The sequence below is a fragment of the Phytophthora parasitica genome (genome assembly GCF_000247585.1).
Source record: "Phytophthora parasitica INRA-310 unplaced genomic scaffold supercont2.4, whole genome shotgun sequence".
Classification (NCBI taxonomy): Eukaryota; Oomycota; class Peronosporomycetes; order Peronosporales; family Peronosporaceae; genus Phytophthora; species Phytophthora nicotianae.
The window spans coordinates 1,615,609-1,630,319 of NW_008648990.1; the positions used below are offsets into that span (position 1 = coordinate 1,615,609).

The 14,711-nt window shown below is 44.4% G+C and overlaps 4 protein-coding genes across 4 annotated transcripts; all 4 read right to left on the minus strand.

Annotated features, from left to right (window-relative positions):
* Window positions 1-666: 666 nt before the first annotated feature.
* Window positions 667-1,576, minus strand: PPTG_03451 (hypothetical protein; the record flags this gene model as incomplete). The annotated part of the gene is made up of 5 exons (XM_008896129.1): window positions 667-935; window positions 988-999; window positions 1,132-1,236; window positions 1,295-1,325; window positions 1,385-1,576. The coding sequence occupies 5 exons, from the start codon at window positions 1,574-1,576 to the stop codon at window positions 667-669; spliced, it is 609 nt and encodes a 202-aa protein (XP_008894377.1).
* Window positions 1,577-5,144: 3,568 nt separating this feature from the next.
* On the minus strand, window positions 5,145-6,410 carry PPTG_03452 (hypothetical protein; the record flags this gene model as incomplete). Its single annotated transcript, XM_008896130.1, has 3 exons — window positions 5,145-5,399; window positions 5,477-5,758; window positions 5,829-6,410. The coding sequence occupies 3 exons, from the start codon at window positions 6,408-6,410 to the stop codon at window positions 5,145-5,147; spliced, it is 1,119 nt and encodes a 372-aa protein (XP_008894378.1).
* A 3,377-nt stretch (window positions 6,411-9,787) lies between these two features.
* PPTG_03453 (hypothetical protein) lies at window positions 9,788-10,816 on the minus strand (the record flags this gene model as incomplete). The annotated part of the gene is made up of 2 exons (XM_008896131.1): window positions 9,788-10,732; window positions 10,796-10,816. The coding sequence occupies 2 exons, from the start codon at window positions 10,814-10,816 to the stop codon at window positions 9,788-9,790; spliced, it is 966 nt and encodes a 321-aa protein (XP_008894379.1).
* A 1,738-nt stretch (window positions 10,817-12,554) lies between these two features.
* PPTG_21304 (hypothetical protein) lies at window positions 12,555-13,386 on the minus strand. Its single transcript, XM_008896557.1, has one exon. It carries the CDS (start codon window positions 13,374-13,376, stop codon window positions 13,065-13,067), a length of 312 nt encoding a protein of 103 aa, XP_008894805.1. The 5' UTR covers window positions 13,377-13,386; the 3' UTR covers window positions 12,555-13,064.
* Between the last annotated feature and the right edge of the window lie 1,325 nt (window positions 13,387-14,711).

The window sequence follows — 14,711 nt, forward strand, 5'->3', positions numbered from 1 at the left end:
TGTTGAACGACGAGCGGCTTGGTAACACTGTTTCATTGATAGCCAAGTGCGACAGTGGCACATACCCAGATTTGAAAGTCTTCTAGAGCACCTCCACAACTTTTGAATCTTTCATGCTTTGTCTGTCGCTGCTCTTGGGTCTCCGTTGGGATTGCAGTGTATATTTCACGAAATATCCATGGACCGATCGGAACGCAGCACGGTTCCAAATGTGCTGCGTGGTATCTCGCTTTCGTCGGTCCTCTTCCAGCGGTGGACAAGCTTCTCACAATTCCGTGAGATCGGGCATGCAATAAGCAAACCAATATAACGACAGAATTTGTGCAGTGCTAGCAATTCAGGCCATATAATACGCGTTTCAAACTTCGGGAGTTTGGGAGTGAATTATCGTTTCTAGCTGTAGACTTTGCACCGCTCTTCCACGCGTAGCGGCAACATTTCCTGCCCGGAATGCACAGCAATGTGCTGCCACAACGGTACTGGCATGAAGGAAAAAAAATGAGCGCGAATGGGTAGTCGGGATTCCGTAGAGCTTCCGCGGTGGGACCTGAATATCCCTGCCGAAGGTATGGGTGGCTTTGCGTGTTGTCCACGGGCTCGTATGATTTCATCATGTTGTTGCACGTATCAGGATCTTCCACATCATCCCAACGTGTCAAATTCATTTCACGTATCACACTGCGCTTCAGCAAGAACTTGATCTTCGTTATGATAACTATTAAGGAAGCGTGTGGCAAAATGCATAACATCTGCTATATCAGTTTCCGTATCCTCAGGTTCGTTCACATTCTTAGACCCATAAGGGCCCTCGCGCCAGCCGCCAATGTCTTCACCGGTATCCAGGTCGTCTTTCTCGGTATCGTCTCCAGATTCCATGGAACTACAATCCGCATCATCAGCTCCTTCTACAACGTTGTTGAGAGAGTCGTCCACGTCTACAAGACGATCCCAGTAAAGCGCACATCCATCCGTATTCCCCTTCCTCACCTTCAATTACAACTACAGAGATAAACTACAGCACTGTCAGTTACTAAAACAAATTAATTAATATAACATAAAATACGAATTTATATGCTTCTTTACATGCAGCCCAAGATGCAACATAACTTACAGCACAAATATGCAGCTTACCAAATTCATAGTCACTTGCATCATCCGCTGAATCGGCAGAAGCATCGTCGACCGCCACTTCGTCCTCCGATCCAGAATCACCGCCCACTAATTTGATCGACACTGCTGCGGCGCCGCAATCAAAGTGGAAAAAGTTGGAGCACTACAGTCAAACTGACGGTACACCGGTTGAAGAGTTCCCGTTCAAGTACGCACTACTACATAAGCAGCATATATGCACAGCTTTAATAACAATATTATTATAATAGTGTACTGTTCGCGTAAAACGCAAGCACCCCTTCGTCACCAAGAAGTAATCGACTCTTTCACGCGCAGCAGGGACGGATATAGCGGTATCAGTCGTACGGCCTGCGCCTTGGTGGGCGCTTATACGTCCATCCTTGAGCCTCGAGCTCTTACCAGACAGACCGGAAGGACAGGTCTCGTGGTGTGACGTCGGCGTCATGGACGTGCTTTTCCTTCGTGATCTCTGTTGTCTTGGTTCCTCGCAAAATCTCGAAAGAGAAAGAATTTGGCGATTAACTGACAGCGCTTGCCTGCCAAAATTAATGAAAAACTGTCAAATTGCATTATTTCTTATAAAAATAATGGTGACATTCTGTTCCCCCATACTGATACCTTTAGGTATTGAAATCACTAGATGAGATTTTATATCTCACGTTTTGTATACCCTCTGGCAAGATCAGTTCGATCTTTACAAAACCCAAGTCGAAATGGCTCTTGTGTAGCATAAGAAAAATTATAAACTGCATTATACAGCACTCCGGACTAGAGAGGGTTAATGTTTATCTGTGCAATGCTTACACGCGAGTGTAACTTGTGCGATGGTGCAGATTTCAGCTATACTACTATTACATGCATTAGCTCGCAGTAGTGGTTCATAATAACATGAGTGCAAACAACATTGATAGTACTGGTTTCTCCTTATTGGAAATTCAACTAAAACAAAAAGTGAACGTAGACTCTTTTTTATATCGATAATCTTACTCGGTTGCCGGGCGATTCGAATTTGACAAAGTAGCTGTGACAGGTGATTTCGAGTTGCACCAGGATTTTTTTTCTCCTTCTAACAACACTAAGCCTCGAATTATTTATTTGAACCCATACCGCCTGATTGATTAACTTTAATCTAACCTTTACTAAACAGAATAGTAAGGGCCTTTCGAATTGATTAAGGCCTTTACATAACAATGCGTTTTGTTTCTACATAACTGGTATAGATTCATGCTACCTCAACACGATGTGCGCAGCCAAATCGCTCCGTCGAAAATCAATTTGTCGAATATATAAATCGGTGGGTAGCAACAACAATGATGCGAAGAGGGTACGAACATAGGCTCATATTTGAACTATAAACGAAAGTATCATCCACGGTAGACTCTAAAATATACTACAGGTTATGTTACCTTTTCGCACATTATGTCGAATCGACTTGGACAAATTGCGAGGTAACCCTCCAGATGCAACCCTTTTTTAAAAACAAAAAACAACAACAACACGTTATGATACCAAGCTATTCTGAACTATTAGCAGCACGTATCCTATTTTAGCGAGTTCGAATATTGCCGTCGGGTGTAATTCTAGCGTTGCTGAACACTATCGAGATATCCTCGAGAGTATCCAACTTTTCCATCAATACTGGTACCATGTCCACGTTGTGTTGGAGGCTAATGAGTTGTTCATCCTCCAAATCCCAAGTGAAACGAACTCAGCTCGGGAAAACGAAATGTTGGTCTCTTAATTGCGCAGCAATTTGGGCGGATCGACTTCCTTCTCTAGCAGAAAAGAGATGCGGAAACACAATCTGCATTGTCAGTGCTGAAATCGTGAAGCTGGTGGTGGAAAAGGCGATGAACGAGCGCTCCGCAGTCCTCTTCACCTGCTTTAACTCCATCCTTACAGCTGGAAACCACTGCGTGAAGAGATACCAGTTCGTCACCAGTGTATCAACGCCGCTTGAGGTGTTACTCAAAACATCAGGAGCCATCGTTGCATATAGAAAGCTCAGGTCCTTCGAATTGATAACATCACTATCGATGATACCACACCGAAAGATACGAAAGTACTCGGCAACAACGACCCAGACCGTTAAAGTTCGAGGTGACCAGAGTATGTATCGATCACGGTAGTGCTTGAGTTGAGTAATTTGTGCACTCAATTGTCGATTCGAATTCTCGAGCTGTTCTTGGTATTTTCGCTTGCGCTCTCGATATCGTAGACTATAATCACGGTTGGTGAGCGTGGTGGTGAAATGTTGTTTCATCTCCGTCTTCTTCGTCTGTCCTTGAGATGACCGTTGCCACTTAGCGTCTCTAACATATTGGACGCAGGTAGCTCTCGACGCTTGCTTCAAACTATTTGAGTTTCTGCCGTTTGGGGTTCTGTGCTTTATGTCGATGTTATTGTACGTACGAAGCGGTACGTGCGGTTGTGTCTGATCCTGGCTGGTGGCATCGATAGTTGGGTACATACAAGACCAGAACGGTTGATTCACGATGACTTTGTCGCTTAGTACATGGACGCTAGGAGGTTGGATTGTGGTCTGCATGATCCGTTTGTCAAGCAAAAGGGGCGAAACGAGGAGATACTTGAAATGGTGAAGTGAGCACCAGCAGCAAATTGAAAATTGAATTAATGGCCGCAAACTTGCTCAGGGTTTTGTTGCCGAGTACCTGAGTGGTCCGTAAGCTGTTATCCACATAGTAGTGTGGAATGAACAGGTGGCTAGGTGTTTACGATATTATTTGGTGACGGGGCTCCCAGTTTTTTTGTCCAGGTGGGAAGACGTGATGTTCGTCAAACGTTTAATGACGCTATATCTTCAAATTTGCATATCTCGTGTATTATTACTTAAAAAATATAAAAACGTTGGGAGCCCAGTTCTGACGACAAGGTTGTTTACATGGTTTTCTGGACCGCGAGTCTTCAGTAAACAGTAGGTAGATACAGCAGTTGCAGAGGCGGACTCCACGAAGATGTGGTATCTGTGACGTAAAATTCCATTAATAATGTAATAGATATAAATTTTGATGGTTCTACTATACATTATGTGATACGATCTCGGGCCCTTGTGCAAGCGAAGACCATACACGTGTAGTATTTCCAGGAGCAGACCAGACATACTCATGTCGATAATGTCAAGGTATTCGGGCATTTCGACCGGCATTTACGTAAAAATAAACGTAAATAGTTTAACAAAAATCATACAGGAGAACTTTGCTCATACACATATGCATGACCAGAAATGGAAAAGACTTAGGCATATTTGATCAGAATCCCGCACGTTTTCGCGCTGCGAGCAAAGCATCCTGCCGATTATATATTTTTTGTTTGGACACTATTAGCGTTTAGTTTTATGCAAATGCCGGTGGAGATGCCCCAAGAATCTAAGTTAGTTGACGTATTTCTACTAGAGCTCATCACCAGCATCGCTGTCGTGACGTTGTTGACAGGTGCTTTCTACATCATATAGTTTTCAACTAGCAAATCACGATGCTTCAGCAAATCTTCACACACTTTCTGCATCATATAATACAACGTGTAAATTTTTGCAGCATCCGAACAAATTCAGAAAACGTAAAAAAAAATGAAAAACAGGTTGGAGTTCTTGTTGACAATGTCGACGTCGAAATGTCGGCTGTAATCAAACACATGTGAACCGTGTGACTGCACTGAGCTATGTGTCATTTCACGCTTACCAGCTTACCTCACCTATCGTCTCGATGGAGATCGATGAACGGAGTTATGACATTGACAAAGTATGTAGCATTTCGCGCTGACTTTGTCATGTTAAAAAACAACAAAGTAACGGCAAAGCATGGCACTTCATTTAGCATTCACCTTTACACTGTTTTTAACGCCTACATATGAGAGCGAGATGTTACCTCTAGCAATCGGTTCTGTTGGTCTTGCCAGAACGTGCGCATGAGTCTAGCAAAAGCACCCAATAGCACTTCTCGTCCAAATCGTATATCCTGCTGGGACACGATATCTTCGCTGGGTTCAACATAGAGTTAAAGAAATGTGTGAATGATACACGCTTGTGATGGATCGTTCTTGGACGGAGTGAAGACAACATAGGCGAGCGAACGTAACTTGACAGTCCTTGTCGTCATCTGCATGAGATCGGACCAAATGACAATAATACGGTCTTCTTCCTCGTATTTGTGCAGGAAGTGAAGCTTGTGGAAATGGCAGGATGTACCATTGCCGATTGGAATCGTAAGATTGACCCTTCTCTCCAGTGTGTTGGGATTGCGACTTCGATCCTAAAGTTTGTACACCACCACAATATGGTCATACCTCGCTTGGTTCTAATGCTCATGAAGGTTGACCAGCTACCTACCAAACTGCTCTCGAGCATATTCCACACATGAGTGAATGCAGATGTCATGGGCCAGCTCAAAGGCGTCGTGGTCGTAAATTCCATGATGTTGGCCTTACACTTTTCACCATACGTCACCTCAGAACTGCTACGGTCTTCAACAGGTTGGCAGATTCGATTGAAATCGCAATAGATGTTATTGACTTCGTCTTCCAGTTGCCTCATCAGCACATTCGAGCCCTTGACAATGAAAGGGGCTTCATCGAAGGTGGGCGATTCGAGTGTCCGCACAAATTCGATTCCCTTTGTAGCACAGCAACACAAACTAGTGAGCTGTAATAATTACAACAAAATCGTAGAACCAAATACTCACGTCTAGCGCGTTTCGTTTGAACAAATTGCGTCGTAGCTTCCTTGAGAGCCTCTGTTGCTTGCTCAGCAATTCCTTCAGGTGTCGATTGGTTTGTTCAGACGCGTACCGTTGTTGATACTGAATGAAAGCGTGGCGTTGCCATTCTGACCGCAACTCATCGCCGTTCGTTATCGCCATTGCCTTTTCTGGTCCTCCCGTTCTTCTCAAGTGAGATAGATATGTTTCCAGGGTCTTCGATTCCTCGCGCAGACTTTCGATCTCAGCTTTTTTGCGGCGTTGCAGCACAGCTGAAGAACTCCCCGCACTTCGGACTCGCTTCTTCTGCCTTGCAGGCGTTACTGATGGTATCCCTATTAAACTCAAATTATGACTCGTGGAAGAGGTCTTGATTGACTCAGCGGATACTGATCCTTGGACTTCTGGGTCTAGTAGATCGTCAATTTCTTCCAGCAAGATAGACGCTCGCGTTCCATGCAGATTATCTGCGGAGACAGGATCATGAATTCTCTCGTCACAGAACGCAATGAATGCCAAGGCCTCGTCCAGTCTAAGCATATCGTCTCCAGTCACTATTAAACCCATCGCGGAATTGCCAATGAGCTCATTGACGAGTGCCTTACAAGCGGTAGGAGCACACTTGTAGGTTGTTTACTTAGTTATCTGAATCTCACGTCTCCAGTAAACAGTAGCTAGGTACAACAGTTGCTGACGTGTGCTCCAAGAAGATCTGACATATTTGAAATTCAATTTTTTTTTGGATTCAAACTATTTACTTAAGTATTAAAATTATAGAAGTGGAGAAAATAACATTCTCTTGGTCCATACAGTATCTAAACCGTCCTTTAGTTATTTACTATCTGAGTACGCCAAAAAAAAACGCGGAGCCTGATGATACGACTAACTCGGGTTAGAAAAGGATAAAAATGGAAAGGAATTGATGATAACCTATAGACCAATATTCACTGCATATACTTTTCTTAATAATACAATGTGAATATTGGTCTATTATATTTTTTTATGCAAAGTGACGATTGGTCTAAAATCCTACCATCTTAAATGACGTGGTCGGAGATTTCCACAAGGATTTGGCCAACTCCATACAATTTTGCTTCCGTTGCGCTCAAAGTGTCTTGCACGTGTGCCACTGAGATCTAGAGAACCTCTGCGGACTAACACAAAGCCTGTGTAGTGTAGTCGTTGTCATGGATGGACGGAACATATTACCCAACCCTTTGTTTTTTTTAAATTCTCGCTTTTTCTTGCTCGCGACTTGATAATTCAGTACATAGTATCAGCTCGATAAATTGCCTCGCTCTTCGTAGACACATATTCATTACATTAGTCGGCTTTTAACACGAAACTGATCAGTCTAAATTACTCCCATTACTACGGAATTTTCAAGTCGAAGTAGAAAAGTCATCGTCTCCTTCATATTGATCCCGGTCTAAAACCTTGTAGAGATGTGAGACTTGCGAGCCTTCTTTGACCCAGCTACATACAGCGCTTAAAATGTCTTAGTGCCTGGTCAGCAACGGTCACTAGCAACAACAGCATTGAATGGGCATATATTGTCGCAATGAAAAGGTATTGCTAAATTAGGGTTCTCACTTAGCACTTGTAGAATCATTTAATAGCAAAGGGCGCGACGTTATTGGTCAAAATAGTCATTCTTGTAGAATGAAAATCACTCTCCCATGCTCTACTCGTGTGGTGCGTAATGGGAAGATCATTGCTGAATGGATTTGATTGCTGATTCGTCCACAATTACCGCGTGGATCGATCCTTATGATTGGAGAAGATATCTGTTATGGAATAGCATTGTAGAATCGCACGTTACAAGTTGCAACGGTTAACATTTCTGGACAGTGAATTATTCTTTGGCATTCTTAAGAAATTGCTTGTGAAAGCATTGTGAGAACCCTAATAATGTAATCTTGCATTCACTTGCGGACATGGTTTAAATATATGCCCCTATTATATTCCGGACGGAGGAAGTAAGGTTGACAAATTGTTTATAGTACTGAAACGTGTCTCTGTATCATAATTTACGCATGCTAAATGCCACGGATCCACCATAGCCAGCCAGACCATTAGTTGCAGGTCATGAATGTTGTATGTCAGCAAGGTTTGATGACGTAGTTATTTTTATCAATTTTTATATTTTATGATAGAATTGATAAAAATAACCACGTCATCAAACATTGCTATTAGCCTCGCGCCTTTCCATTCATTGACAAAAGGCTAGCAACACAAAACCCGTCACTAAAGTTTATCGTAAACACCTAAGCACCTTGTTTTACCGTATTACTCTGTGCCAAAGGTCCAAGATAACTGGGCATGAACTCATGAACGATGTATGGCAACAATACTCAATTTGCTGCGGGAATCTACTCCATTCTTACAAATATTTTCTTCGTTTCGCGCCTTTTACTTGACAAACGGATCATGCAGACCACAATCCAACCTCCTAGCGTCCATGTACTAAGCGACAAAGTCATCGTGAATCAACCGTTCTGGTCTTGTATGTACCCAACTATCGATGCCACCAGCCAGGATCAGACACAACCGCACGTACCGCTTCGTACGTACAATAACATCGACATAAAGCACAGAACCCCAAACGGCAGAAACTCAAATAGTTTGAAGCAAGCGTCGAGAGCTACCTGCGTCCAATATGTTAGAGACGCTAAGTGGCAACGGTCATCTCAAGGACAGACGAAGAAGACGGAGATGAAACAACATTTCACCACCACGCTCACCAACCGTGATTATAGTCTACGATATCGAGAGCGCAAGCGAAAATACCAAGAACAGCTCGAGAATTCGAATCGACAATTGAGTGCACAAATTACTCAACTCAAGCACTACCGTGATCGATACATACTCTGGTCACCTCGAACTTTAACGGTCTGGGTCGTTGTTGCCGAGTACTTTCGTATCTTTCGGTGTGGTATCATCGATAGTGATGTTATCAATTCGAAGGACCTGAGCTTTCTATATGCAACGATGGCTCCTGATGTTTTGAGTAACACCTCAAGCGGCGTTGATACACTGGTGACGAACTGGTATCTCTTCACGCAGTGGTTTCCAGCTGTAAGGATGGAGTTAAAGCAGGTGAAGAGGACTGCGGAGCGCTCGTTCATCGCCTTTTCCACCACCAGCTTCACGATTTCAGCACTGACAATGCAGATTGTGTTTCCGCATCTCTTTTCTGCTAGAGAAGGAAGTCGATCCGCCCAAATTGCTGCGCAATTAAGAGACCAACATTTCGTTTTCCCGAGCTGAGTTCGTTTCACTTGGGATTTGGAGGATGAACAACTCATTAGCCTCCAACACAACGTGGACATGGTACCAGTATTGATGGAAAAGTTGGATACTCTCGAGGATACCTCGATCGTGTTCAGCAACGCTAGAATTACGCCCGACGGCAATATACGAACTCGCTGAAATTGGCTACGTACTGATAGTAGTTCAGCGTCAAGGGAAATTTACTTTTTTACGAGAAGTATCGTACCTGGATGTAGTCTCCGCAATTTGGCAAAGTCTGTTCGATTTGTCTTTTTTTCTTTTTTGCTGAAGTAACAAGATCTGCTTTGTTCTCTGAAACACGTGTCAGAGCTAGCGTGGATCCAATGCTCCTTGTCAAGTTCTCATTTGATCCTGTATTCGTCCCATTGTAAATGTTTTCGAAAAAAAAATGCTACCCTCCAATACATACAATTATAAGTTCAACTCTTCAATACATATATAATTATTGCGCGAAATCTTACATGACAATACCGTCGAAGAAATGTTGCAAAAATTACAAAGTACGTAGCGGGTTACTTTTTCAGAGTCCACGCCGTAATAGGTTAAATCGTCTACACCAAGACCGCGTTCGTGGAGAGATTATCAAGTAAATCTAAGTGCTGCAGTGAACTATACTGCATTTTGCAGCTACACTGTGCTCTTAAGCCTCTCTACGCTGCCGGTACCATCCCAAAGTTTTGCGTCTCCTCAATCAGCTGGTCCTGTAGGTGTGTGGTGTGCTCCCTCAGCTTCCAGTTCAAATTCTTAAGCACTACATTCTGCGCATAGTCAATATCTTCCGGACGTGAGGTTGCTATTTCACTGGCTTCTCGGTCCAAGAACATTTGCTCACACACTCGCACCACAGCAGCGTTCGGTTTAGTCTGAGCACGAGAGATGATAGTCCACGTCTGGTCACGAAACTGCAGTCCTTCGTTATTGAGCGTCATCATGTCCGCCTTGATAATCACGATACGATTCGGTTCAATGTACTTTCGCAGGAACTGAACGCCCTTGACTTGTTTCACGTACGACTGGCACTGCAGCGCGAGGATCCAATTCTTCTCGTGCGAATGCGGTTGCCTGCTTTTCATACAACGTGCCCATTTCTCCGGACAAGGACGAGGAATACTCAAGTCCTTCCAGCAAATATCAGCGGCCACCTCCATCGAACACGGTACGGGTGTCGTTGACAGGGCCTCCGCTGTCATGCCGAAAGCTTCGATGTATTTCATCTGCATACTGCAGCTGATAGAAGGCGGTGGTCCGCTTTGAAACACGGTTTCCGAGTCCAAGTAAAGCTGTGCCACTTTCTGTTCCAAGTGATCTATGATCGACTTGTTGTTCTCAAACGCAGTGAACGAGTACCTCGATGTGGGTTCGTTCCCGAAAACAAAGTCCATTCCCTGTAATAGGGAACGTTTGTGCAGAATGCGGCGTAAATTCTTGTCCACTTCGACTTGGTGAGCCAAGATCGCCCGGAGCTTTGGTCCTCCAATCGTTGAAGTGTCGCCTTTTTCGTCAGTAGCATTCGGGTCGCGAAGACTAGAGGTGTTGACTTGCGTTTGCGCATTGCGCTTTACTAAGGGTTTCCAACGCAGACTACTCTTGTCTGGCTAGAGAGTATGAGATCAAGTGTCTGGTAGTCATGGTAAGACTCTGCAGCTCCGCGCGTTTACATCACTATACACGCGTTGCATTCTGATGGGGTGGCTTCCCTTTGAGCATGAGACTGCCAAAAATACAGTTTTGGCGGGTCTGGGAACGTTCTTGGGGCAACCAACCTGAGTACTACTGACGCCATTGAGATCACTCTGGTAAACGTTCGCTTCGATTGAATCGAAGCAAAGACATCGTATTAGTCACGATCTCTTCATCCTCCGTTGTTTTTTTAACGAGAAGCTCATCATGGAATCAGGATAAATAATCGTACTTAGCGATGGTTACATGAACTCTCGAAAACTAACAAGAGAAGTTGGCCTGGTAGTGACGCATTTTGCGTGGTCAATACGTTTCTGGTATATACCCCTTAAATGCAGATATCTTGCTCCAGTTATCATGACGTTTTTTTCTGTCTTTTTATTATTACAACCTAATATCTGTTTGTTCTACTCGGTGGGTGTACAAACGTCAGGCTTCACCTCAAATTGAACAGAACACTACTTTACTTTGGAGCGCCTATGTCTAGTATGCTGGGAAAGCCGGTAGTGTATTGCTTGTATATACGGTATAGTATCTCTTTTCGTAAAAGTTTGATCGTTCCTCATTTAATGCTTCAAATTGGGCCGCTTCTGCCACCCCTTGTCACATCAGTAGCCTCCATTGCCGGCCGCGCTGGTGCAAGTGCGTTGGGTCTGTAAGTTGCTGGAGCTGTCGCTGTAGAAGCCGCTCGTGTCGTTGAAGCTGGCCTTACCGCTGTCCAAGCTGCCCTTGCTGTTGTATTCGTTCTGGAGTAGTGGCCGTACTGGCGGTATCACTGTTGAGGCCACCCTTGCTTGCCGTGCTGGTTCAGGCGTAGTCTGAGGGGTTTAGAGCATCCATCGTTTGTTGGTGGCTCGTTGTTGCTAAGCCTAAGCATTTCAATAATGATTCGGCCATCCATCCCGAACGAGAGGACTTTCGCAAAAGCGAGAACATCCCAGAAAGCTGTGGTGCTACAGGTACTACACATGAAAACACTGTGTAACTGCCTACGGGATACACACCCAGCTTGACCCTCCAGAACTCTTGTAGGCTGTGAGTACAATTATGTTCCACAAAAATGTAGTTCTTATTAAAGATCAAGGGTAGGTCTCAACTACGCGAAAATGACAATTATTGTAATGGAGTACGAACACAAGCGTACCGAAGTTACATGAAGAGTGGCCTGTCACTCTTGTAATACCTGGTACATGGTACCAGAAGCCAGTCATTGCATATCTACATAGTTTTACTATAGGTGACTTATACTTTGTAGTAGAAACCAAGCTAAGCTTACCTATAAATCCATTCAGTTTTAAACGTACCCCTAACTGAATACTTCGCTCCCTCCGACCAGTGACACCTGAACTGTGGTTCACTTACAGTTTGTATACTCTTGGAAGCCTGCTTCCTCAGCGCAAGGTGCTGTCTGACCCCGTCATAGTTAAGGTTTGAGTCCAAGTTCTCATAGACAACCAAAGTAGTGAGGAAACACGCGGTTGTTCTCATTAAAAACCACCCCACGCCACAAAACGCCACAACCCGCAACATAAAACAAGAACCTGTCGACGATTTTCAAAACACGCTATAACTGGAACTAGAACCTTTGGACATTGTTTCCGGTAGGAAACTTTCTACCGGAATGATTGATTGAGAAACCTTGCCAGTAGCGCTGTTAGGGTATTTGCGCCCCGGTATCTCTGCCTATCTTCCACCAAAACGAGTACTGGGTGTGGATATTATAAGCGGTGCGCTTTTTGGGCAAGATCGATACTCTCTTCCTACTCTGATCGAAAAGTAGCGACGATTTCACAGTTCTGTCCTTATTGACTCTAAGGCACTCGAGTGGCAACTTCGGCTTATTGACTTTGTGTTAGGTTGTCTGTCTTCTACGCTATCACCAGACCAGCAATAGCGCCCTTCTGGTGACGGATTGCTTCACAGTTCACTGCCCTTGCTCACGCATTCGGCAGTGGCCTCGTCGGCGCAAATCTCACATTGACCGCTCTTTCCACTAGACTTTCTTCTTCGCCAGTTGCGATAGTGCGGCTGTAGCGACCTTCCAGCAGGATCGTTCACTAGCCATCCGCGCTTTAACCGGTCCTGTCAACCGATGACGTCTTGCCCTTGTACCCATCTTCCGTCTCATTGACCGCCACTTCATACACCGACCCAATTGCCGTTCACCACATGCACCTACTACACACTGACGTGTGTGTGGTAACACTTTGCTCACTAACACCTTCTGTACTCGCCGTCCTTGGCCCTTTACAAGATATTCGCCGTCTTCGCCTCGTTGTTCTTTTCACCCGTGTCCACCTGGCGCGCTCGTCGATCCACACGTGATCCCTTCAAAACGCCCTTCCCTACTGTATCGTGAAAATACATACACCACTCAGTGATAACATCGAAACAGAGAAGCAAAAAAGGCAGGAATTCAGTGGATGGTTTATCAAGTTTCTTTCGGGTGTGTGGCAAATATCGCGCGGGAGCACGTGTTGGGCTCCTATGATTTGCAAGATCTCTAACATACTCACTACCAAAGGCAGGTTCATGGTACGGCGTTTTACGATGGCCCATGATCTAGAATGCATCGTAAAATAAGAGTTACAAGATGATGAATGGAGGGCTTGGGATATTATTAATGATAGTGTGTGTGACGTGGTGGTCGCTCGCCATTGGCATGGCAGTGGCCAGCCACACCAAATATTGAGTACAGATGGCTAGATTATTCTGATTTGGCGTAAACTTAATATTGCGTGTCTTTTACATCAGGCTACGATTCTATTGGTTTAAAATTACATGGATTTGCAACACTCCATCCGAAATTTTACCATCTCTCCACTTACTAGCTGCTGCACGTACTGCCGTCGTACTGCCGTCGCCGTTTCACCAGTTGCTTGTGGGAAATTGAACCAAAGTCCGACTAATCCAGTTATGGCGGCAGGCGTCTGCTCTCCTCCATTGTCATCCTCGTTCATTGCCTCGAAGCCTTGCTGTCACAGCGCTATTCACTCGGAGCCGAATCCTTGATTGCGCCGTACGGGGGTTGGTAGATGATCATCGCGAGCGACTGGTACATGTTGGCCACTGGTGTAGTTGATCTGGTGGCGTCGTCTGAATTCTTAGCTCCTCAGCCCTCCACACTGCCCTCGATGTGCTCTCGTTATAGCAACGTCTTGTGATATTAGAGAGTTTCTGCAAGTCTCCCTTTCCGTTCCCATGTAAACTCTTGAAATTGCCCAAAAGCATTCAAAGGTTTCAGTGGAACAGCTTCCCATAAACCTTGCGACGCAAGGTATGCTCCCAATATTTTGAAACCTTAGTCTGTGCAAAATCTACTTTTCTGGATTTTATATCCAGTCCAGAGCGGGATTGTGACGACGTTGCAACCCCTTGGTTTTTGAGACCTAGCCCCAACACGACATGGATGCATCTCCGTTCTCTATTTATTGGCTTTTGAAACCGCTAACCTTTTGATTATTTATATTATTCGTGAAGGCTGGCGAAGATTACAGTTAAGCACGTGTTAGAATTACGCGTAATTTTCGTGTAATATTCGTAGTTTATCTGATATCTGGTGTACCAATCAGGTTTGACAGCCATCCATCAATCGCCACAATTTTTTCAGCTGGAGAGAGCAACGTGGCTTTGGCAATACATCGTTGCACATGGCGAACGTGTTACATTTATCGACGGTAATACCTCGTAATCTCATGACTACTGACGATACGTTGATGCGTGGAGCACATGTATCTAACGATCAGGGTGCTTACTAGTGAGTGGCATATTTTTGAATCAAAACCTTTGTGGCGTGAGAATGTTTTTTTTATTCCAAGTAAGGCCAAAACTGTAACGGTGGGGATACTCTAGATTGTAGCGACTGCCCTTCATCTGTATTCTGTAAATCTACTG

Excerpts from the sequence above, each read along its gene's own strand:
- PPTG_21304 (XM_008896557.1), bottom strand. The coding sequence starts at position 13,376 with ATGGGCCATCGTAAAACGCCGTACCATGAACCTGCCTTTGGTAGTGAG.